Source organism: Anthonomus grandis, chromosome 12 (genome assembly GCF_022605725.1).
Source record: "Anthonomus grandis grandis chromosome 12, icAntGran1.3, whole genome shotgun sequence".
NCBI classification, from domain to species: domain Eukaryota; kingdom Metazoa; phylum Arthropoda; class Insecta; order Coleoptera; family Curculionidae; genus Anthonomus; species Anthonomus grandis.
In genome coordinates this window covers 3,213,438-3,239,062 of record NC_065557.1, presented here as the reverse complement: position 1 = coordinate 3,239,062, position 25,625 = coordinate 3,213,438, and the positions used below count along the sequence as shown (strand labels likewise).

General features: G+C 29.3%; 1 protein-coding gene across 1 annotated transcript in view; it reads left to right on the top strand.

The window, feature by feature from the left end:
- The window catches only part of LOC126743001 (NADPH oxidase 5), a 156,326-nt gene that overhangs the window by 93,186 nt on the left and 37,515 nt on the right, over positions 1 to 25,625 (top strand). Inside the window, exon 3 of the mRNA XM_050449908.1 lies at positions 25,053 to 25,147. Within this exon, the coding sequence (XP_050305865.1) occupies positions 25,053 to 25,147 (95 nt within the window). The remainder of the gene's footprint in view (positions 1 to 25,052; positions 25,148 to 25,625) is intronic.

Sequence of the window (25,625 nt, the reverse complement as noted above, 5' to 3'; positions counted from 1 at the left end):
AATAGTGGAATTTGATTATAATTTTCTGTGAAGATACACAAGAAGTCACTTTATATAAAAGTGAAAGAACTGTTTAATTATCGAGACTGTAAGAAGAGTTATGAATTTTTTCCAAAATTGAATTTATAGGACAAATTAAAATTGGACATATTTCGGAAACTGCTCGTTATTTTTGGTTTTAGTAGTGATATAAGGTTAAAATTTTTCAAGAAGATACACAAAAGATCCCTTTATATATAAATGAAAGAGTTATTAAATTATCAAAAGTAAAAGCAGAGATATGAATTTTTTTCAAAGTTCAATTTTAAGGATGAATTCAAATCGGACATTTTATGGAGGTTGCTGGATATTTGTGGTTCTAATAGTGGAATTTGATTATAATTCTCTGTGAAGATACACAAAAAGTCACTTTATATAAAAGTGAAAGAACTGTTTAATTATTAAGAGTGTAAGAAGAGTTATGAATTTTTTCTAAAATTGAATTTATAGGACAAATTAAAATTGGACATATTTCGGAAACTGGTCGATATTTTTGGTTTTAGTAGTGATATTAGGTTAAAATTTTCCAAGAAGATATACAAAAGATCCCTTTATATATAAATGAAAGAATTATTAAATTATCAAAAGTAAAAGCAGAGATATGAATTTTTTTCAAAGTTCAATTTAAAGGAAGAATTCAAATCGGACATTTTATGGAGGTTGCTGGATATTTGTGGTTCTAATAGTGGAATGTGATTATAATTTTCTGCGAAGATACACAAAAAGTCACTTTATATAAAAGTGGAAAAACTGTTTTTTTATAAAGAGCGTAAAAAGAGTTATGATTTTTTAAAAAAATTGAGTTTATAGGACAAATTTAAATTGGACACATTTTGAAAACTGGTCGATATTTTTGGTTTTAGTAGTGATATTAGGTTAAAATTTTCCAAGAAGATACACAAAAGATCCCTTTATATATAAATAAAAGAATTATTAAATTATCAAAAGTAAAAGCAGAGATATGTTTTTTTTTCAAAGTTCAATTTAAAGGAAGAATTCAAATCGGACATTTTATGGAGGTTGCTGGATATTTGTGGTTCTAATAGTGGAATTTGATTACAATTTTTGATGAAGATACACAAGAAGTCACTTTATATAAAAGTGAAAGAACTGTTTAATTATCGAGAGCCTAAGAAGAGTTATGATTTTTTAAAAAAGTTGAGTGTATAAGACAAATTAAAATTGGACATATTTCGGAAACTGGTCGATATTTTTGGTTTTAGTAGAGATATTAGATTAAAATTTTCCAAGAAGATACACAAAACATCCCTTTATATATAAATGAAAGAATTTTTAAATTATCAAAAGTAAAAGCAGAGATATGAATTTTTTTCAAAGTTCAATTTAAAGGAAGAATTCAAATCGGACATTTTATGGAGGTTGCTGGATATTTGTGGTTCTAATAGTGGAATGTGATTATAATTTTTTGTGAAGATACACAAAAAGTCACTTTATATAAAAGTGAAAAAACTGTTTTTTTATAAAGAGCGTAAAAAGAGTTATGATTTTTTAAAAAAATTGAGTTTATAGGACAAATTTAAATTGGACACATTTTAAAAACTGGTCGATATTTTTGGTTTTAGTAGTGATATTAGGTTAAAATTTTCCAAGAAGATACACAAAAGATCCCTTTATATATAAATGAAAGAGTTATTAAATTATCAAAAGTAAAAGCAGAGATATGAATTTTTTTCAAAGTTCAATTTAAAGGAAGAATTCAAATCGGACATTTTATGGAGGTTGCTGGATATTTGTGGTTCTAATAATGGAATTTGATTATAATTTTCTGTGAAGATACACAAGAAGTCACTTTATATAAAAGTGAAAGAACTGTTTAATTATCAAGAGTGTAAAAAGAGTTATGATTTTTTTTTAAAATTGAATTTATAGGACAAATTAAAATTGGACATATTTCGGAAACTCCTCGATATTTTTGGTTCTGGTAGTGATATTAGGTTAAAATTTTCTAAGAAGATACACAAAACATCCCTTTATATATGAATGAAAGAATTATTAAATTATCAAAAGTAAAAGCAGAGATATGAATTTTTTCCAAAATTGAATTTATAGGACAAATTAAAATTGGACATATTTCGGAAACTGCTCGATATTTTTGGTTCTAGTAGTGATATTAGGTTAAAATTTTCTAAGAAGATACACAAAAGATCCCTTTATATATGAATGAAAGAATTATTAAATTATCAAAAGTAAAAGCAGAGATATTAATTTTTTTCAAAGTTCAATTTAAAGGAAGAATTCAAATCGGACACCTTTTGAAGGTTGCTGGATATTTTTAGTTCTAATAGTGGAATTTGATTATAATTTTCTGTGAAGATACACAAAAAGTCACTTTATATAAAAGTGAAAGAACTGTTTAATTATCAAGAGTGTAAGAAGAGTTATGAATTTTTTCCAAAATTGAATTTATAGGACAAATTAAAATTGGACACATTTCGAAAACTGCTCGATATTTTTGGTTCTAGTAGTGATATTAGGTTAAAATTTTCCAAGAAGATACACAAAAGATCCCTTTATATATAAATGAAAGAGTTATTAAATTATCAAAAGTAAAAGCAGAGATATGAATTTTTTTCAAAGTTCAATTTAAAGGAAGAATTCAAATCGGACATTTTATGGAGGTTGCTGGATATTTGTGGTTCTAATAGTGGAATTTGATTATAATTTTCTGTGAAGATACACAAGAAGTCACTTTATATAAAAGTGAAAGAACTGTTTAATTATCAAGAGTGTAAGAAGAGTTATGATTTTTTTTTAAAATTGAATTTATAGGACAAATTAAAATTGGACATATTTCGGAAACTCCTCGATATTTTTGGTTCTGGTAGTGATATTAGGTTAAAATTTTCTAAGAAGATACACAAAACATCCCTTTATATATAAATGAAAGAATTATTAAATTATCAAAAGTAAAAGCAGTGATATGAATTTTTTCAAAGTTCAATTTAAAGGAAGAATTCAAATCGGACATTTTATGGAGGTTGCTGGATATTTGTGGTTCTAATAGTGGAATTTGATTATAATTTTCTGTGAAGATACACAAGAAGTCACTTTATATAAAAGTGAAAGAACTGTTTAATTATCAAGAGCCTAAGAAGAGTTATGATTTTTTAAAAAAGTTGAGTTTATAGGACAAATTAAAATTGGACATATTTCGGAAACTGCTCGATATTTTTGGTTCTAGTAGTGATATTAGGTTAAAATTTTCTAAGAAGATACACAAAAGATCCCTTTATATATGAATGAAAGAATTATTAAATTATCAAAAGTAAAAGCAGAGATATGAATTTTTTTCAAAGTTCAATTTAAAGGAAGAATTCAAATCGGACATTTTATGGAGGTTGCTGGATATTTGTAGTTCTAATAATGGAATTTGATTATAATTTTCTGTGAAGATACACAAGAAGTCACTTTATATAAAAGTGAAAGAACTGTTTAATTATCAAGAGCCTAAGAAGAGTTATGATTTTTTAAAAAAGTTGAGTTTATAGGACAAATTAAAATTGGACATATTTCGGAAACTGGTCGATATTTTTGGTTTTAGTAGTGATATTAGATTAAAATTTTCCAAGAAGATACACAAAAGATCCCTTTATATATAAATGAAAGAATTATTAAATTATCAAAAGTAAAAGCAGAGATATGAATTTTTTTCAAAGTTCAATTTAAAGGAAGAATTCAAATCGGACATTTTATGGAGGTTGCTGGATATTTGTAGTTCTAATAATGGAATTTGATTATAATTTTCTGTGAAGATACACAAGAAGTCACTTTATATAAAAGTGAAAGAACTGTTTAATTATCAAGAGTGTAAGAAGAGTTATGATTTTTTTTTAAAATTGAATTTATAGGACAAATTAAAATTGGACATATTTCGGAAACTCCTCGATATTTTTGGTTCTGGTAGTGATATTAGGTTAAAATTTTCTAAGAAGATACACAAAACATCCCTTTATATATAAATGAAAGAATTATTAAATTATCAAAAGTAAAAGCAGAGATATGAATTTTTTTCAAAGTTCAATTTAAAGGAAGAATTCAAATCGGACATTTTATGGAGGTTGCTGGATATTTGTGGTTCTAATAATGGAATTTGATTATAATTTTTTGTGAAGATACACAAGAAGTCACTTTATATAAAAGTGAAAGAACTATTTAATTATCAAGAGCCTGAGAAGAGTTATGACTTTTTTTAAAAATTGAATTTATAGGACAAATTAAAATTGGACATATTTCGGAAACTGGTCGATATTTTTGGTTTTAGTAGAGATATTAGGTTAAAATTTTCCAAGAAGATACACAAAAGATCCCTTTATATATGAATGAAAGAGTTATTAAATTATCAAAAGTAAAAGCAGAGATATGAATTTTTTTCAAAGTTCAATTTAAAGGAAGAATTCAAATCGGACACCTTTTGAAGGTTGCTGAATATTTTTAGTTCTAATAGTGGAATTTGAATATAATTCTCTGTGAAGATACACAGGAAGTCACTTTATATAAAAGTGAAAGAACTGTTTAATTATCAAGAGTGTAAGAAGAGTTATGAATTTTTTCCAAAGTTGAATTTATAGGACAAATTAAAATTGGACATATTTCGGAAACTGGTCGATATTTTTGGTTTTAGTAGTGATATTAGGTTAAAATTTTCCAAGAAGATACATAAAAGATCCCTTTATATATGAATGAAAGAATTATTAAATTATCAAAGTAAAAGCAGAGATATGAATTTTTTTCAAAGTTCAATTTAAAGGAAGAATTCAAATCGGACACCTTTTGAAGGTTGCTGAATATTTTTAGTTCTAATAGTGGAATTTGACTATAATTCTCTGTGAAGATACACAAGAAGTCACTTTATATAAAAGTGAAAGAACTGTTTAATTATCAAGAGTGCAAGAAGAGTTATGAATTTTTTCCAAAATTGAATTTATAGGACAAATTAAAATTGGACATATTTAGGAAATTGGTCGATATTTTTGGTTTTAGTAGTGATATTAGGTTAAAATTTTCCAAGAAGATACACAAAAGATCCCTTTATATATAAATCAAAGAGTTATTAAATTATCAAAAGTAAAAGCAGAGATATTAATTTTTTCAAAGTTCAATTTAAAGAAAGAATTTAAATCGGACATATTTGGAAAACTACCGGATATTTTTGGTTCTGGTTAAGCAATTTGATTGGTATTTTTTGTAAAATTACTTTGAACATTAGTAAATATAAAACTTAAAGAATTATTAAAATATCAATAGTGCAAGAAAAGTTATGAATTTTTTTCAAAATTGAGTTTAAAGAAAAAATTTTGATCGGACATATTTTGGAAACTGTCGGATATTTTTGGTTCTAATAATGGAATTTGATTAGAATTTTCTGTAAAGGTACATAAAGGACCTCTATATATATAAATAAAAAATTTATTCAATTATCAAGATTCCAAGAAAAATTATGAATTTTTTTCAAAGTTGAATTTAAAGGAAAAACTCAAAGAGAAATAAAAATTTAAAATTTGAAACGTCAAAATGTACAATATACTAAGCTTGTCAACAGACTTATGTACATTCGATTATGTAATAAATTTGAGTTTATTTGTATTCTCTTAACGTTGATTTAAGAAGCTAACGTTGGCTTAACGTTAAATGGTCTGAACATCTGACGTTGGTTCGACCTCCTATAAAAATTATGTATCGATAGAGAAGGTCCTGACGACATCGGGTTTGGTTAATTTATAGTTGAAAGTCATAACAGTTCGTAATACTACAACTGAACATCTGACGTTGGTCTGCCGTCCGATAAAAGTAATATTTATTATGTCAACCAGAAATTGATTCAATGAAATACTTAACTGACTAACCAGTCAGACATACTTTAAAGATCTGACGTTGGTTTGACGTTCCACGTTAGTAACGCATATTGCCTATTATAATGACGCTCGGAATTGATGGAAGATCATGTTAAAAGTAAATTTCAACGCATGACTACTGACAACGTTGGAATTGGTTAACGCATTTGATTAAGTTGATGATGATGATGATGTGCGTAATAAAAACGCATGATGACACCCAACGAATCACTTTGCTAAAAAATAAACGAATTGATTAAGAAACGGCGATAAAGTCAATCATTTTCGCCCTCTCTCGGTACAGGTGAAGATCGTGAATGAAGATAAATACCGATTCTCGTGTGGAGTTTCGTGGAAGTCGATTTTAATTGGACCAGTTGTCCAAATGGTACGCATTCTTCTGTCTCGTAATTGGGTATTGAATACAATGAGGTTTAAATATGTAATGTATGTATGTGGGAAGATCCGTGAGTCGAGTGTTACTTCACTTATTTAAGCTCGCTTAAGGGCTAAACATTTAAAAAGTCCCAAAAATCAGAATATTTACACTACGGGACTTCTTGTAATTATACTATAATTAATCAATCAAGTTTTACTGCAACAGAGAATTAGAAGTAAAAAAGGATCAAAGAAGTAACACAGGGTTATTATTATTGTGCTATTTATACTGGTTTATTCAAGGCCTTTGACGGAATTGACCCTTTGCCACAGAATGGCACTTCTTATATTTAGGGAGTCTTATTACATTAAAAAAATCTATTGCTAGATACATTATTACGTTTCAATTAGTGACGTAATTTACCCAATTAGAGTCGATGGACATAGTTCTTATCAAACGTCAAAGTAATGTTGACTTTTTAAGCTAATGTTGCTAGATTTAGACGACCAAAAAAACGTGCTTCTTCAAAGAAAAAAATTGTCAATCGGTTTAATCCATATTATTAAAAAATTACACACCAAACCCAAGTTAATAATAATTGCCTCATTAAAAATTAAGGCGACATTTAAAAAAAAAAAAAGTGGCCACAGAATACCCTAATTTAGTAACTTATTATATTCTTTATAGAACGAGACACTCGACACGTCTTTTACACGTTAAATTGTTAATTGAGCCAAGTGTAAGGACGAAGAAGACGCATAAAAAAACCATGTAAAAATGCCATGTACCTCCGTCTTAATTTAATTTTGTGGCCCCAAGAGGTGTGACGAAACGAGATTTTAACACTTCGGGTGGTCTTACTGAAGAAGAAAAAAAACCGTCGATCGTAAAAGGTGCCTACGGAGGACACAATAAAAGCTACCGTTCGACTTTCGAGAATCAATTACAACCACCTTTTTTTTTTTTTAAATTAAATGAATTTTTTGTACGCCTATGCTAGACCCGCCCCCGCGTTGCTCCAATTGGCCGGAGCGTTATCGTTTCGTCAACTATAGGCGTGGCTTGAGGATTTCTCCAGTGACGTCCCTTTATTAATTATTGATGAAATTGGTGTACCCGCATCGGAGGTTTATTGTTTATTTCGCAATTAATGACCCTAATAACGACTGTATAATCGCGAAACAATTTATCGCCCGGCGTTAATTTCACAAGTCGGATCTCTCGCGGAGATTGCGATATTTATGTCTATGAACCTGACGGGATAATAATTTCGCTCTCGTGGATGCAGAAGAAGAAGAAGAAATTAAAGCCTATACTTTATGGGCGCAATAAAAATTCTCGCAGGTTGATTTATAATTTTAGTGGTTTTATTGAAAAATTATGGACTGAATTGAATTGAATCTTTGGCACGATTTCTCTGTACATTTTTCAGTTTTTTTCAATATAGTTTGAGAGTTATTTAGGGGATTCTAATGGGAAGGTTTCTTGGCAAATATTTTCTTATATGGAGAATTGTGTAGCTTAAAGGAATTTTAAGTAACAGCCTATATCAGATTCTTAATTATGAATCCCAGCCTGGTTTGTTGGTTCTTTATATTCCATTTTTTTAACTTTCAGCAATCTCTTCACCATCTCTCTCTCTTTTCTTTACATCTTTATCAATAAGACCTATAAAAAATTCTACATCTATTCTTATACTCTTGTACTTCCACTTCTGCTTCTGAACATACTTCTCTCTCTCTCCAAAGCAAATTGAAAATGTTAAAGATATCGTCATTATCATCAATCTATACTTGCAAATTCAATAAATAACGAACTTTTGTTGAGGGTGAAAAATACCACTAACATTTTATGCCAAGTTTATGCCAACAATTCTGAGTGAGTATAAAGTCAGAAAAACCAGAAAGCATGCAGTTAAGCAGTGAAAAGTTTATGGTTGACTCAGTCAAATGCCTTGGATAAATCAGTGTAAATATTTTCTAGTTATCCCATAGTTCTCTCTTATACAAGTAGGGTAATGATTACAGACAAGCCAATAGGCAACGCAATTTTTCAGCATTTTAAGAAAAAGTCATCAGAGAGCGACTTATTTAAATATAAGCCACAAGAGTTAAATAATAATAAAAGATATACCAGTTGTTCTACGGTCACCTAGATCCGAAGGTGTGACAAGGATGGAGCGGGGAATCTCAGGACACACTCAAAAAGTTGGCGAATTTTCCGGAAGAACAGTCTACCCAATATTTAGTAAGTCTGAATATTGGCGCGACTTTTAAATCGCAATAAATAGTAAATAATTTTTTTAGCAATCTTAATCAAATGTAAATGTTAAGACCCGTTTTAAGCCAAAACTTTCAGAAAATTTTAAGTTATTTCTAGATAAAAGTAATATTTCGATTTCCAAGGCTGATTTCTCAAGTTTTAATTTTTTTTTTGGAAAAAACGCTGGAACAGGTGTCTAATGATTTCACTTGAAGAATCTATGGTCCAAATTGTCCAAATATCTAACTTTATTGGACTCAGAGATAGATGCAGCTTGTCCCTGGATTTTCATTTATTTTTAATATATTTTTTCAACTTCCAAGGCTGATTTCTCAATTCCTAATAATTTTCTGGAAAAATGCTAAAAGAAGTGTGCAATAATTTTATTAGAAGAATCTGTGTTCCAATTTTCACCCCTCTATCTCTCTTGGATCTAGAGATATGCGCAGTTTATCTGTGCAACTTTAGTTTTTTTTAATACATTTTTTTGAACTTTGTCTGAGAATATCTTCATATATGAACGGTTTTTGTACCTTCCAAAGCCAAATTTCTCAGCAATATTCAACATTCTTCCAGGATATTTTGGAAGCTATTCTAGGTATTTTAATAGGGTTTTCACTTGTTTGCAAATATTTCTATTTATGAATCATTGTTATAGTATAAAGGCTTTTAAGAACTTTTTTACTGAGTATAGACACATATCTTGTAACTTTCACCTTAAAGTACTGATAAGTGTGATAAAGTCGTCTTCAGGACGTTATTTTGCTGACCGAGTTAAAACGGGCCAATTCCGCAATTTATCGTGTTGCCTTTCATGTTAAATTAAACATAAAAATTCCGGGGTAGCGAGCAGAAGTCCGAATTTATAACATTCCGGGCGAATATTTTAATTTCGGATACCTCGCATGCGAATTAACATAATGCGCCTTCGGGAGGGCGATTTACACGATCATTTTTTAATAATTTTATGTGGCGGGTCCGTAACATGCGACCGCGAAGATTTTTAATTTATTAAGTCCACAACCGAGTATGAAAAATATAACGATCTACGGGGTGACCACAATATTATGATATGACCGTCAGAAATTCACAGTAACATTTGTTCCATTCTTAAAGCTAAAAACTCTTTATGTAGAATTTTATATACACCCGGTATATACAAAAATTTCAATTTAGAAGTTATGACAAAAGTTGTTCATATTTTACTTACTAATGAAGTCATAGAGATATGGTCCTTCGAGCCGGATTGGCTTATCAAAACAGTATTTTGAAAGACTTATAAGAGGGGTCGTGGATTTGTCATTTCTCAGACAAATTTGACTAATCATGACCATATTGATGTAAAAAATCAACGTCGCGAGTTCTTTAAAAGTTAATTGTATTTTTTCTTTGAGTTTAGTTTAGTCATGGGTATATGGTCCTTCGATCCGGATTAGTAGTAGACTTTTTATTAGTTTTTAGCAAATTTGTTTCATATTTATAAGCGATAAGAATTAAGGCACTGTAAATTCCTTATTCACGGACTAAGGACTTCTGCTTGGGAGTTTTTGCGGTCACAAAAGTACTTCAAATAAAACGCTATGCTATCTTTAAACATAATTGTACCAATAAATTGGTTGTTGTAGTTGATTCCTTAGGTTAAAGATTGAATTTATCTATCGTGGAGTGTGGTGTTTGCCAAACCATAACAAGAACAATTTTTCAATTGGATGCATGTAGAAGAGATATTTGCAGGGCTTATAGAAATTTATGGGCATCAGAAGTATAAGTTTTAGAACTCAATTGTTTTGAATACCTTTAATTTAAAACGTACACCACACTTCTTCAACAAGCTAATTTTGCAAACAAATTTGACTCTTACCACCCCTTCACTTTACAACATCAAATCGACAAACGAACCTCGGGGTACACATTTGTAATTTTTTTAATTAAATCCGTCCCAACATATGGATAATTAAATTCAATTTTTTGTCTCCCAACCCAATCTATAAATACATAAATATTAATGAGCATTCAGATTTCTTAATACATCGTAACTCAATTCATTTAAAGAAGACTTACAAACAAGTTTGTTGAAAAAAATTATTCGCTTAACTGATGTTTTTGCGTGTGATCGTTTTTTCGGTTCTACTCTCCAAATATGGCTCTAGAAACCCTTGAAGATACAAAACTTATTATTATACGAAAATATTTATAGGAAAAAGGCAAAGCTTCATTAAAATGCCTACAATATTTTTTTAAAACATTTACATTTGAATCACATGCAGAACTGACCCAAGCCCTCCTTCAGTTGTTCCTTCATAATATCTTTAACTACTTGAAAATATATTCGTCCTTTCATCCATTCCTTGGCATCTCTTTGCTCCATTAAAGGAGATCTGTGATCGAATGCTAAAGCCAATGAAGCACATGCATTGGATCATAAAGAGAAGTTAAAAAATAATGAAGATGGCTGATGATGAAGCATATTCAGATAGCAAAGAAAGAGATTATTGCATTTAAAACATGAGCAATGAGTTGATAATTTTCTGTAAGAAACTTGCAGATGTGTCTACGATATCTTTTACAGTAACAGACAGAAATGGAACGCTATTGATGATAATAATGATATTCTTAATTCCTTTAATAAAGACAAAGAGGAAGAATTTACCACTATCTTATTAGGAAAATTTGAGAAATAGATTTCAAGGAGATTTCTATTCAAACGTGGCTGCTATAGTAAAAAGAATCAAGGTATGAATAATGATCATTCAGTTATTAATGATAGTGGTCATATTTTTGAAATTTGCTTTGAATAAGAGGAGTATGTTCAGGTACAGAAGAGGAAGTCGAAGTACAGTAATGTAAGAGTGGAATCTTTTGTCTTATTCATATATTAAAATATTTGTATTGAAACGATCTAATTATAAGTTTTTCTTAAAAACATTTATATATTTCGGCAATAAATTACATTGTTAAACTTAAATAAACATATTCTCTAAACCTTAAGAACCTTAACCTATATTACAGTACCTTAAACATAAGAATTACCTTACCTACTTATTTCTAAACCAAGCTTATTTTCGTGTGCAAATTTTTGAAACCTCTCTACATATACTTTATATAACATTATATACTTTGCAAGCCTGATATAAAGGATTTCTTAGACCTGCATTAGTTCTCACTGTGCCTTGGTAAATATTAAATTGAGCTCTAGCATTATAGTTATGTACATCATTCGTTTTTATAATATCAATATTAGTTCTTTGTTGATAGTTTAATATTTTTTTATACTAATTTCATTTGTTCTAATTCTAGAATCACATCAAGTTTTGGTATATTTAATTCTCTGGAAAGAATGTTTGTACTAGTTAGTCTATCATAATTAAATAATATTTTAAGATTATTAAGTAAAATTTGAGCTGCATTAGTTTACCGCATGTATCCCAAATTGGTATTAAATATCTAAAATGCGAGAGAAAAAAAGCATTATGAATGTTTTATTTTGTTATTTATAAAACGTCTACATTTGTATATAATTGGAATCATTGCTAATTTGTTAATTTTTTTAAAGTAAAAATCCCATCAAAATGTCTGGAATAATTTGCAAGTTCTATATTACTTTTTTCTAAATCTTTTATTAACCTTGTTTTGTAATTGACTTTTCCATAATTAAAAAACTAAAATTTATCTTTTTTCATACATTTTTCCCCTCTATGCAACGGTATACCATATATCGTCGGTTTATTGCCAAAGCAAGATAAGTACATACATTTTTACAATTTTTGCGTTTAGTACATTTTCATAACCAAAATTTGTATATAAATTTACTACATAAACCATATAAGTGTTGGATAATGGAAAGGTAGTAATTGGCAATTTTGCTCAAAACTATACAGCTAAAACAGGGTAAGTGCACAACACTAACAAAATGTTACTTATCTGGTTTTGGCAGTAAGCTGACGATATTTTTCTATGCCTTTTAATCACGAGTCTATTAAACCAAAGCTCAAGTTTTTTTTTATTTTGAAGCGGAAAAACTGACCGTTCGTGTGATTTAAGTAAAGAATGAAACTCCTTTAAAAATGATTTCCAAATTATCCTGGAAAATGTACTAAAAAATTATGATCTAAAATATTCCTTTATTAAAGCTTGTAAAGTTTGGTTATATTAGACAAAAAACAAGCGTTGAAGGAGAATTTAATTAAGAAACGTCGGCAGTGAATTAGTAGTAAATTACCATGAACACCCTATATATAAGAGTATTTTAATATGTAATACATTATTTATTCAATACGAATACTTTTCTACCAAAAAACAATTTCAGGAATGTCTACAACTCGTTTCAATAACACCATTCCATAGTTCGGCAGTTCAGTTTATAAACATTGCGTGCTACTACTGCGTATTTTTATGAAAAAATTAGTGGTAAAAATTGTGATTTAGTGCTATTAGACGAGTGGGTATTTATTGTAGGTATCTTAATTGATTTAAAGAGAAATCATTGGGAAAATTGCATTTTTTAACCGAGAAAACTAAGTCGCTTCTCTTGGCCACCATCAACAATTTTTTATTATTGACTTTTGCTTATTTAAATAGATTTCTCTAGTACCAGGTTCTATTAAATATTTCAAAGGCTGCACATAAGAGAAAGAAAGAAGGGTATATACTATATAAGCCTTTTGACCGACAAGAAGAAGCATATTTGAGATATATTTATTATAATTAGCAATAAACAATCCTTTTTAATGTACTCAATCCAGCAATAGACAGGCGTATAAGTTTCATGAAATTCAAAACCTTCTTTCTGCATAAATCCCTTTGCAACTAAACCCATTTACAATATATGACTCATTTTCAGGTCAACCAATGTCCAAATATTGTTTTCTTATTAAAGAGTAAAATTTTCTAATCTACAGCATTTTTTCAAAACTTATACTGGCTCTTTCTAAACTATCATTAATGCTGAAACGTTTTGAGCCATATATTTAAAATATAATTATCACAATAAGCTGAAGTTTATCTTTTGTTTTAGTATCAAAACGTTTGCCTTGTTTAATTATTACTTCCTTCACTATCTTCTCCATATATTTTAAAGGGAGCATTCTCTTTTAAGTTACTTTAAGTCTTGAATTTATCAAAAGTTACCTTTTTTACTGTCATTGCAGCTTGCTTGATAGGATTCCACACTCTACAACTATTATTTGCATTATTATATTAATCCCACTTGGATTTCTGTTTTTCTTTAATTATATGAGAGCACACTAATCAAATCAGGTTTTACCTTATAAAATATTTCAGAATGCATTACATTTTCCAAATTAATTGAAGTAACTCTCATATGCGTGTCATAAGTACTACACATAAATTTCTTGGTTGTAGGGAACCTTTAGTACCTTTAGATTTACAAAAAACAGTATTCACTGCCTTACCACAATTTTGGCAAGCAAATCCCTTCTTCTATTCACGTGCTGCCTGTATTTTTTTACTCTCTACTGTATGCTCCATTAATGTTTCTAGGTGTTCTGAGTTAGTTTTTTCTTCTTTTCATGATCCAGTAATTGCCCTTTAACCATAAGTAATAATTTATCTTCCTCTAAGTTAGGCTAACTGTATTTATTTCATTATATTTTCAAGACACATGAACATAAAACCTAATAATTTTTTTTTTATCTCATCAGTAATTAAAAAATCTATCAAAAGAGGAATCAGTACAAAACAATTTTTTTGCCTTATTAATTAAGAAATGTTTTTTCTATCTTAGGACTTCTAACATAAGAAAAAGTTTGTTGTCCTTTGTTACCTAAAGTTAGACGTGCCAGTGACTATAAATGTGCATCCACCAAATTAATATAAAATAATTAAATATTTATTTTATTGAGACGATAATAATGAGTGATAAAATATTTAGCTAAGAAGCCATTAATAATTTTTTTTGTGCCTGTATTCATATTCTAACAGTTATATCTAATAGAACTATTATCTCACCAGTGACTGAAATATATGGAAAAAAATCACTAAAAAATTACTTCAGTGATTTTCTGGATGTATTGACATAAAACTTGTGAAAATCATCTTTTTGCCTCATTTTTTGTGAACTTAGCAGGTAGTTTTGCATTTCTAATAATTAAAACTAAGTAGCATTTTTAACCCTTAAATTCATATTGTTGCTTTTTGGCAACACACTGATAATAAGCCGTATACAATTTACACAATCGCGAAATCCGCTCTAGCGCATAGTGTATCTATTCGGCAACATACCAACAGAAAATAAGCTACAATCATTTTTTGATATATGGCGCAATTAGTACTTCCGGAAATCATTCAGTCGGCTTGTTTTTATCGATCTTCAATAAAGCTTGCTTTTTTACAAAACAGTGCAGTTTGTGTTATAAAATTGTGTTTAGGAGAGCAGCAGGTATGTTATTCACGATTGTAATAAAAAAAACTGAATAATGTTAGGGCTTTTTACAAAAAATAGATTTTTTTGTTTTGTTGCCGTTTGGCAACATTATGCATTGTGTGCATTTTTTTTTTGCGTACATTTTGAAATATTTATAATTGACAATATATACTCAAAAAAAGTGATGTTGGCAAAATTTTTATTGACTTGGAGGAGGGGAGGGGATGCTGTTACCTGCTTCTAGAAATTCCAAATTTCTAAAATTCATAAATTTTAGAAATTTAGAAGGATGCAATGCTAAGGATTTATTTTTGTTGCACGTTATTGAAAAATAATAAAATTGGCAAATTATTTAGGCCTGGAATTATTTTGTGGCCCCCTCCTCCTCTAAAGCAAAATTGTCTTCTATTTTTTGTAAATTATAAAAGAAAAATAAGGGGGGGCCTTCCAGAACTTCGCATTTTTATGATTTCTTTATTTTTAGTATGAGCAAGAACAAGTTTTTGACTAACGCCGATCTGCAGGAGTATTGGGAACATTTTACGGGACTAAGTGATGATGGATGTGAAGATAGCGACACAGATAGTATTGCTGATCCTTCTTTTCTACCAGAAGAAGAATGTATTGGCAACAACGAGAGTGATCTTTCATCTGAAGTAAAAGAAAATGGAAACGATACTCAATTTGATGATCTTCCACTTTCGTCATTTCTGATTCCAAAACTAGGTGAGGGACCTATGACCAAAAATTTCGAATGGAAATCAAGGGGTTTAGAGCTGAATGAATATCAATTACGATTCCGTGGGGATGTTGAATTGCCTGACGATATTCTATCTTTAGAAAAACTATATGCATTTTTTAACTATTTCTTTTCCAACGATCTGATCTCTTCAATTGTACAAGGGACTAACCTTTATGCTGTGCAAACCAAACCTGAGCAGCCACCCTGTTTTACTGAAAACAATATGAAACAATATCTTGGCATTATTATTTTTACTTCATTGGTTCATATGCCAAATCTGAGGTCATTTTGGAGTAAAGAGCTAAGATTTGCACCCGTGGCGGGTGTGATGTCGGTAAATATTTTCGAGAAGATAAGACGATTTATACATTTCGCCAACAACGATACTTTTATTCCTCGCGGTCAGCAAGGTTATGACAGGCTGCACAAAATCACACCTCTTGTTGATTTTCAACAACAAATTTTCTTCAGTGTCATTAGAGCAGCATCTTAGTATAGGTGAACAGATGTGCTCAACGAAATTCAGGCACTATATGAAATAATATATGCCAATGAAACCCCATAAATGCGATTTCAAATTTTTTGTTATGTCAGGAGTTTCAGGGTTTGCTTATAAATTTAAAATTTATACTGGTCAAGGTCAAGGCGTACCAGTCAATCAAACCAACTTTGGAGTTACTTCCAATCTAGTCCTGCGGTTGGCCAGCATTATTCCACGACAGCAAAACTACGTATTATATCATGATAATTATTATACGGCTTTGGCCTTGATGGTCCATTTAGCAAAAGAGGGAATCTATTCCTTGGGTACTATTCGAAGAAATAGAATACCCAACAACAAATTACCAACAAAAGCTACATTGAAAAAAGCCGACCGTGGTACTAGTCATGAATTTGTTGCTACAATTGATGGCGTTGACGTTTCTTCCATTATCTGGATAGACAATAAATACGTAACTCTAGCGTCTTTATTTGCTGGAAGGAATCCGATTACTAAAGTAAAAAGGTTTGACCGAAAAGAAAAAAAATCTATAAAAGTGGATTGCTCTTATATAATAACAGAGTACAATAGACATATGGGTGGAGTAGATCTGTTAGACAGTTTAATGGGGAGGTATAAAATACAACTAAAAAGCCGCAAATGGTACATGAGGATTTTTTACCATCTTCTAGATCTAGTGTTGGTGAATTCGTGGTTGCTATACAAACGTGCATTAAGTAAAAAACAACCAGGCTGTAAACTAAAAAATCAAGCAGAATTTCGTGCTGAAGTTGCTAATTAGGTACTTGTGTGCTGTAGTTATAAAACGTGGTCGCCCTAGTTCCAGTCTGCAAAATGACATAGACGAAAAGAGAAAAAGAGGTCCCATGAAGCATGCGAGGTCCATGCAGAGCAAATTGGTCATTGGCCAGTTCTACAAGACGCCAAAAAAGCGCTGCAAATATCCTAAGTGTAAAGGGTTTACTCACACGAAATGTGAAAAATGTGGAGTGGAGTTATGTTTCAACAAAAACAATAATTGTTTTAAATATGTTCACGTTTCTTTTGTTGTGCTAAATGCATATTGTTGTCATTTGGCAACAAACATTTTTTTTGAATAAATTTGTTAAAAACTGCCTTAAACATTTTAAAAATATTTTCCCGTTTTGTTTAGACCTAATCCACCATTTTTTTTTTATTATTCGGTTAAAATTTAAAAAAATAAATTAATTCATGCATTTAAGGGTATCGATTTAAAAATGATAAAACATTAATCCTACCAGTGATTTTTTAGATTTTCTGTCCTTTAATCGACCTAGAAACGTTAAAATATTTATCTCAACAGTGATTATAAGAATTTTACTTTAAATAATACTATTTTATGTATTTGACTGCTTTGGAAAGATTATTAGAAGCAAAAATCTTCTTCCAAAGATGTTATTAATAAAAAATTATGACTTTGCACCCAATAGTTGTAATAAAATATTTATTTTAGTAGTGATTTTCCAGGATTTCATGTGCCTTTAATGATTCAGAAAATACATTATAAAATACAGCGTTTACTAGAAAATAATTAAGTGTTCATCTTAGTAATAATTTTAATGTTTAGTGATACGATAGCAATAAGTGATAAAATATTTATTTAAAAAAAAAACGTAATGACGTAGAAAATATATATTTTTTTGCTAATATAATTAATAAAATTTATATCTCATCAGTGATCGACTTGATAATAAATTAATCTCACCAGTGATTTTAAAAATCGTTAAAAAAATATTTTCCAACTTATGATTGTCAAAATAATTTATTTTGCTTCAAGTTTCCTAACAGTATCTTTAAATTTTATAAAGTTAGGACAAACCACATCGATATATTGCCCTTTTATCCTTTATACACTCAAGGTAAGTGCTTTCTACCCACTATTTCACTTTCAATAGTAGACACTAACCTACTCTGACTTAATGTTTTTAATGGTCATAATCTTTGCCATCATACTTCTGATTCCATACCTTTGCATCCGAATGTTTTCGTACCTAAATAGTCATTTCAACAAAAATAAAGTGCATCGTATTTGGATAAATTTAACAATTTTCTCCCCGTCTTGGGTCGCTAATAAAGCGATTTTTAAAGATCCTCGAGAGCGGCTTAATTGGCAAACCGTCTCGGGCGGTTCCTTTGTTCTGATCACGCAATCATTTTAATTTTTTCCTTCTTACTTATTTATTTTTTTTTAACAAGAAATTCCCGAGATAATGTGGGGGATTACATGATTTTTATTTAATTGCCGTCACTCGGTTTAAAATGTTGTTGTAATGAGGCTAAAAGGAGTTTTGACAGTAAGCCAACGTTAAGAGACTCCATCTATATGTTAATGAGATTAGTTACTAAGATATTGAAAAAAATGTTCTACTCATTAATTGGATTGATAAGAATATGTCCTGCGGGATTTCCAATTAAAGAAAATGCCCAATCATTTGGACATAAAACGAGGGAAATTAAGGTAACTTAATAGACCGAAACTCCCGTCTGAAGACTCTCAAGTGGATCGTTAACGGTCGCGACACGGTCATTTTTCTCTGTTGCTATTTTTCCGAAACGGGATAAATAAAACGATACCGCTAAATGTTGAAGTGGTACCTCGGGGTCTCTTAACGGCTTCCTTTGCGACTTAAGGAATTTTCATTATTTTTCTTTTTAATCGATCGAGAGAAGATACTAATGCAAAAGTACGAAATAATGCAATTAAGGAGCCAAGAAAAAGTTTCTTTTGTCTTGGTTGTAAGCAGGATTTTTTACGCGAAGGAATTAATTGTGAGAAATTTAAATACAAAATGTAATTACAAGATAAAAAAATTGCAATAATTAACTTTTTTCCAATCTTCTCAAAAATATTAACATATTTGTATGTGTTCCCTAGACCATTTTGATGTGTGTATATAAAATTCAAATTCAAATAAATAAATTAAAACTAGGAGCATCTACTACCGCCTAAGGCGTTATTTTGGCGCCCAACAATTTCCTTAAAAAACAGTTTTACGTTATGAAAACATTATCTTTGCCTATTATGCCCGTAAACATTATCTGATTGTTTTATATAACTAAAGAAAAAATTATTTTTTTGATATGCTGTTAAAAAGAGAATAATGACTTCAGGAATATTTTTTCCATTAAAAAACTAGGAGCACCCACGAAGTAAATTATGATTAAAAATTCATTAGTATTATATTTTTTGATTCAGATGGGTTATTTGTTGGGAAAATAAATAAATTAGTGAATTTTTTATTATTCTTGGCTTTGTCGAGATTTTTTAAAGGCACCTGCTACGCAATTTATAATTATACCTCTTTGAAATCTTTAAAACATTTTTTTTTAAATTGTAACGTAAGATGTGTCAAAAACATGACTAGATACAATTTAGAAACTACGTATACGTATTCCCTTAATACCTCGATACGTATATCAGCGTTTCTCAAAATATAGACGCAATATTGAAAAAAACATATTATGGAGTTTTTTTAATTGTGATGAATTTTTTTATAACTGAAAAACTCGACTAAATACAAAAATTGTATACGTATTTGAATTATTTGACAAGTTAAATGTATGAGCCTTTCACCATATATGGACAATTTTTTTTTATATTGTAGATGGGTAATTTTTGAGATTTTCTCTAAAATTCTGACGAAATATTCATAACTCGAAAACTTGACTAGATGCAGCTTAGGAAATTTGTATGCGCATTTTTTGAATAATTTGACTAAATACGTATAACAGCGTTTTTTAAAATATGTACAGGATTTTAAGAAAAAAAATTGTGGGAACTATTTAATTTTTGTTTCTAAAATTCTGACGAAACGTTCATAACTCAAAAACTTGACTAGATATAATTAAGAACCTCTGTATATGTATTCTCTGATTTATTTATACATATTTCAGCGTTTCTCCATATATGAACAAAATATTAAGAAGAAAAATTGTAAGAATTTTTTGAGATTTTTTCTAAAATTCTGACGAAATGTCCATATCTGAAAAAGTTGACTAGATACAGTTTTAAAAATATATATACGCATTGTCTGAATTATTTGATTGGACACGTCTGTCAGCGTTTCTTAAAATATGAACGAAATGTTAAAAAAAAAATTATGGAAAAACTTGACTAAATACAGTTTAGAAAAATTGTATGCATATTATCTGAACAATTCAACTACACATTTATCAGTGTTTCTCAAAATATGTACAAGATGTTAAGAAAAAAAATTGAAGGAAATTTTCCAGACTTTTTTTTCTAAAATTCTGATGAAATATCCATAACTCAAAAACTTGACTAGATACAGTTTAAACAAATTATGTACGTATTTTATGAACAATTTGACTGAAAACATCTATTAGCATTTCTTAAAATTAGTACAAGATTTTAAGAAAAATATTGAAATTCGAACTAAATTTTTAAAATTTGAACGAAATATTCATAACTCAAAAACTCGACTAGATACAGCTTAGAAAATGTGTACATATATTCCCTAAATATAATACAAATGAAAAAAATACTATAAATTAAAAAGTAAATTCTCTGTTTTTTATAAGATGTTATAAAAATATATTTTTTTTCAACATTATGCATCTAGTTTGAGAAACACTGAGTATCCATTCAAATTGTTTGGAGAATAAGTGAACAAGTTTTCAAGGTTATCTTAATCAAATTTTTGAGATATGGATTCTTTGTAAAAATTTAAAAACAGTAAAAACATCAAAATTTTCATCATGTAACAAATAATTTATTTTAAATATCAAGTTTTTTCTTTTCAAAAATGAATTTTTTTATATTAAGGTAAATCTTTACTGCAGTAATAAAAATAGTACTTTAATTAAGAAATGTGAAAAAAAACGTGTGAATGTCCATATTAAAGAAAAAAAGTGAAAATATACTAAAACATTACATTATATAAAAATAAATAAAAAACTGAAGCTTAAATTAAAAAAACCAGTTTCGAATTTGCATTGCTATAATAAAAAATAAATATAGCCAGTAGTAGTAAAAACCAAAAGTCATAACTTTGTGTAAGCCAAAACCTGGTGGGTAAGAAAACAGAATTACACAACCTTTAAAACATTAAAAGTAAAATAGTTATAGTATTATTGGCACTCTGTATATTAAAAGTGCTTATGTATGTATTGACTACATATATAATAATATGCTATGCGTAATTTCCTCTTTAAGTCTATTTTTAATATTTTGAGAAATGCCTGAATACATGTCACCATTTTACAATGACACATGGATTTCTTAGGTATATTAGTTACTCTTACTGACGAAAATATGTTATTGAATTAGGTGTATAAAAATTATTAACATTCCTCCCAAAAAAGCTCAATCTATTAATGTTTCCATCAAACCGAACTGTCCCCTTCAAATTGGCTTCTGCAGAAACCCATTGAAAAAACGTAATCGATCGACTTAAGCCCGTAGCAACCTTACGATCGCCTTAATAAGATTAAAAGTTGCCAGAGTATCTGTTATTGCGGCACTTATCGGAAATTGCGAATCTCCTCTCAAGTCGGCATGTGCCGCTTAAGTTCGCCCACTTCCATTGTCCGTTTATTCGATTATCTTTTGCTTCGCCAAGAAATTTTATAATAATAAATAATTTTTTTATTTGACATTATTTTGATAAAAAAAATTCGTTCGTTAAATTTTGTTTTATCTGTGCATATTAATTTGCTTATTCCGGGGCTTCATTCTTTATGTTTTCTAAATATTATTATTTTTGTTCGTAAAATTTTAAGGAAAATTGAAATTATTAAAACAAAATGTGTAAAGAAAGATATGAAATAGATAGGAAACAAAATTTCCAAGTTTAGATCATTTAAAAATTACCGAGGTAAGAAAACTTTTAACAATTTTTCAATAATCTAAAATCATTGAAAAATTGTTAGATAAGGGTTAAAAATTTTTTACAGGCCAATTTCCAAAATCATTGTCTAATGATTTTCGAATAACTGAAATTATTTGTTTAAAAACGTTTTTTTGTATGTACAATTTTTTAATGATCTGAAGTCATTCAAAATTATTTGCTAAGCATTAGGCAATTGAGAGAAAAAATTCAGGCATTTAGATGATTTTTGTAGTATCAGTACATACCTTTATTAATCGTATTTAAACATTCTTTGCCTCTTGTGATGAATAGCAAGAGATTAGTAAATTGTTGTATGTTTTTATGCATTTTTTCATGGACAAAAATAAAGCGACTTGATCGATATTGTTCATCGGTTTTGGTCGGTATCAAATCTATATTTTGTTTAAAAATGCCTCGTGGTAAAAGTTTTTCTATTGATTGAAAGAATTATTGCAAAAGATGGGAACACCACAATACGTAATAAAACAAGAACTAAGGGTTTCAAAATCTGTTGTGTCGAGGACCATTCAGAACTATCGAATTAGAGGAAAAGTAGTTAACCGAAAACACACGGGTAGACCGAGAAAAACTTCAAAGAAACTGGTTAGAAAAATTAAAAGGATCTCCCAGGCAAATCCTTTTCTGTCACCAAAGCAAATTCTGGCTGAAGCTGGGGGTTCTAATGTTTCCTCTCGAACGATACAGCGCAGACTAGTTGAAGCAGGTTTAAAAGCATGCAAACCTGCCGAAAAACCGCTTCTTAGTAAGAAGAATATTATAGCACGTCTTCTGTTTGCAGAACAACATGCTCACTGGAGCAATGGAAAAAAGTACTTTCTAGTGATGAGTCAAAGTTTAATTTGTATAAAAGTGATGGTGTTCAATATGTTCGTCGTATTGCAGGTAAAAGACTTGACCCAAGGTATGTCCAAGGTACTGTAAAACATGGAGGTGGCAACGTGTTAGTGTGGGGTTGTTTCTCTGGCTATAAAATGAGACCAATTTACCAAATTGAGGGCATTATGGATAGGTCTAAGTATAAATATATCCTTGAAAATGTCATGCTACCTTATGCGGGGAATATGCCACTACGTTTTGTTTTCCAACACGACAATGATCCATAACATACTGCAAAATGTATAAAAGAATGGTTTAATGAAAATAAAATAGCCATTCTTAAATGGCCAGACCAATCGCCCGATCGAAAACCTGTGGGAAATTGTGGATAGGCAACTTAGAAGTAAAACTTATAAAAACAAAGAGTACAGTTTTGAAGAAATGAAAAATATTGATCAAGATATAATTGATAATTTAATTTCTTCCATGCCTCAAAGGTGCCGCCAGATAATCGCAAATAAAGGCTTGTGGACTAAATATTAAGGGCGCAATCTGATAATTTTTTCTTTTATTTTTATTGTAAGCGTCGCTTAATTTTTGTCGTATAGAAATATTTAATTTTTCTTTTTATGATCTTGTTTATATGGAAGAATTTTGGTATGTTATGTAATAAATATATGTTTATTAATGAGTGTATTTGTTTTATTGAGTTTTAATTCTTCTTGCGTTTTTGCTCTTTTAATAAAAGAAAAAAACTGTATCGTCGCTCTATTTTTGTCCGATACTATATGTATATACACAGATTTTGCCAAAGTCGTTTGGTCTTCTCTTGTGCAAATGTTCCCAAAATAACAAAAAATTAAATATCTTATGTGATTTACTTCAGAAGAAAGTCTGAAAGAAATAAATTAGGTTTAAGTTTATGCACAGAAATAAAATGATGGAATCTGAATTAAAAAGAGTGTCACAGATTAGGGACTTTCTGATCCCGAACTAATTAATGTAGATGGAGTTCGCAGGTTCAGTTTACGTCTTTTTCAAGGCTGTAATTAAGGAACACAATTTTTTTTTCAAGCACGTATTTGAATATTAATTTTTAAACGTCAAAATATAGACATAAATTGTTTTTTTTTCGTTAAGTAAAAAGGACGTTTTATTTTTTTATAATATATAAAAAAAAACCATTTAACTCTATATTTTGATGGTTTTAAATTAATATTCAGTTACGTTCTTAAAAAAAAAATGTTCTGTTTCTTAATTACAGCCTTAATAAACTTAATGATGATAAAGACGTAAATTAACTTGGCACATTTTCAAAAAAAAGGAACCATTTGATTTGTTGGTCCTAAACCTGCGAACTTGCGCATCTACGTTACTTATTAAGGAGGCAACTTTTAGTCAGTATTATTATTATTTTTACTGCTAAGAGAATGACTGTCTATCCTCGTCAGATAACCCAAAAAAAACTATTCTTTTCCTTCTTCTTCATTCCCTTAAAAGTAAAAGCCTAAAAATAGAAAGTGATGAGTGATGAGAAAAATAACAAAAAAATTATCGGGTTTTATATTTTTTAATACTAAATCTATTTTTAATTTTTTTGTTATTTTCTTAAAATTTTTTGCATATTTAAATTAATTTCAAGAATTAAAAAAAAGAATAAATATTCTTGAACATAATGGAACATATTTAAAAATAAAAAAAATAATTAAAACGTACTTTTACTGCTAAGAGAATGACTGCCTATCCTCGTCAGATAACCCAAAAAAAAACTATTCTCTTCCCTCTTCTTTCTTCCCTTTCCAGTTCAAGAATAAATAAGACTTCAAATAAATAAATCTACGGTTACCCTTCTTCTTGACCTTCATCAGTGACATGAAATAAAATCGACAGATCAATATTAGACTTCCAGTTAACTGTAGATATCTAAAATTGCATGATTTGTAAATCAATTAAAAAAAAATCTCTCAACCTTATACCAGGAAACCAATAACGACCAATTAAACCGGCCACTAAAACCCTTAAAATTCCGCACGAATTAAGTTAAATCCGCGCAATTAAATACCAACAGAGAAGAGAATCTCGTCAAAATTTTTGGTATACATGCGTTCCCATAGTCGTTTCGAGGGGATCAATTAACAAAAATTCTGACCAGAATCGTGGGTCTCATCTCTTCCTTTGTTGCAGGACCTTTTGGAGCAAATATTCAAACTATTCGACCAGGACAGGAAACAATTTTTACCGCAAGACAATTGGATCGAATTCCTCAAGCAGCGGCTCATGTAAGTTTGCTCGTTAATTGGAATTTTTAATGATTATGGTTTTGTTTTTTTCTTTTAAACTAGTGAAAATTACAAACATTTTAAAATGTAATTTATAATTAATTAAACAAACACGATTGCCATTAATAAAGGTGTCAGGGCGTACTAATAAGACATTGTTTAGAAGGTACGTTATTAATGAATACTTGATTGGATTCCAATCACGATCGCGTAATTACTTGGATATTAACTCACGACCGTACTTAATTATTCTGTCATAGAAACTTCAATTTTTTGTTCTTTTTAAGGTTAAATTGGCTTAACTTGTGTGAAAACTATAAGTTTCTTTTAGTGATTTAGTGAAGTTTCTAAGATTTTGCAGGTGAGTTTTGGGTGAAAAATATTTATTTTTTTTTATGATAAAAAAACAATTCTAACTCACACTTTATTTCTTATTTTTGTATTTTATTTTAGAGTTCAATTTTATTTATAATTTTTC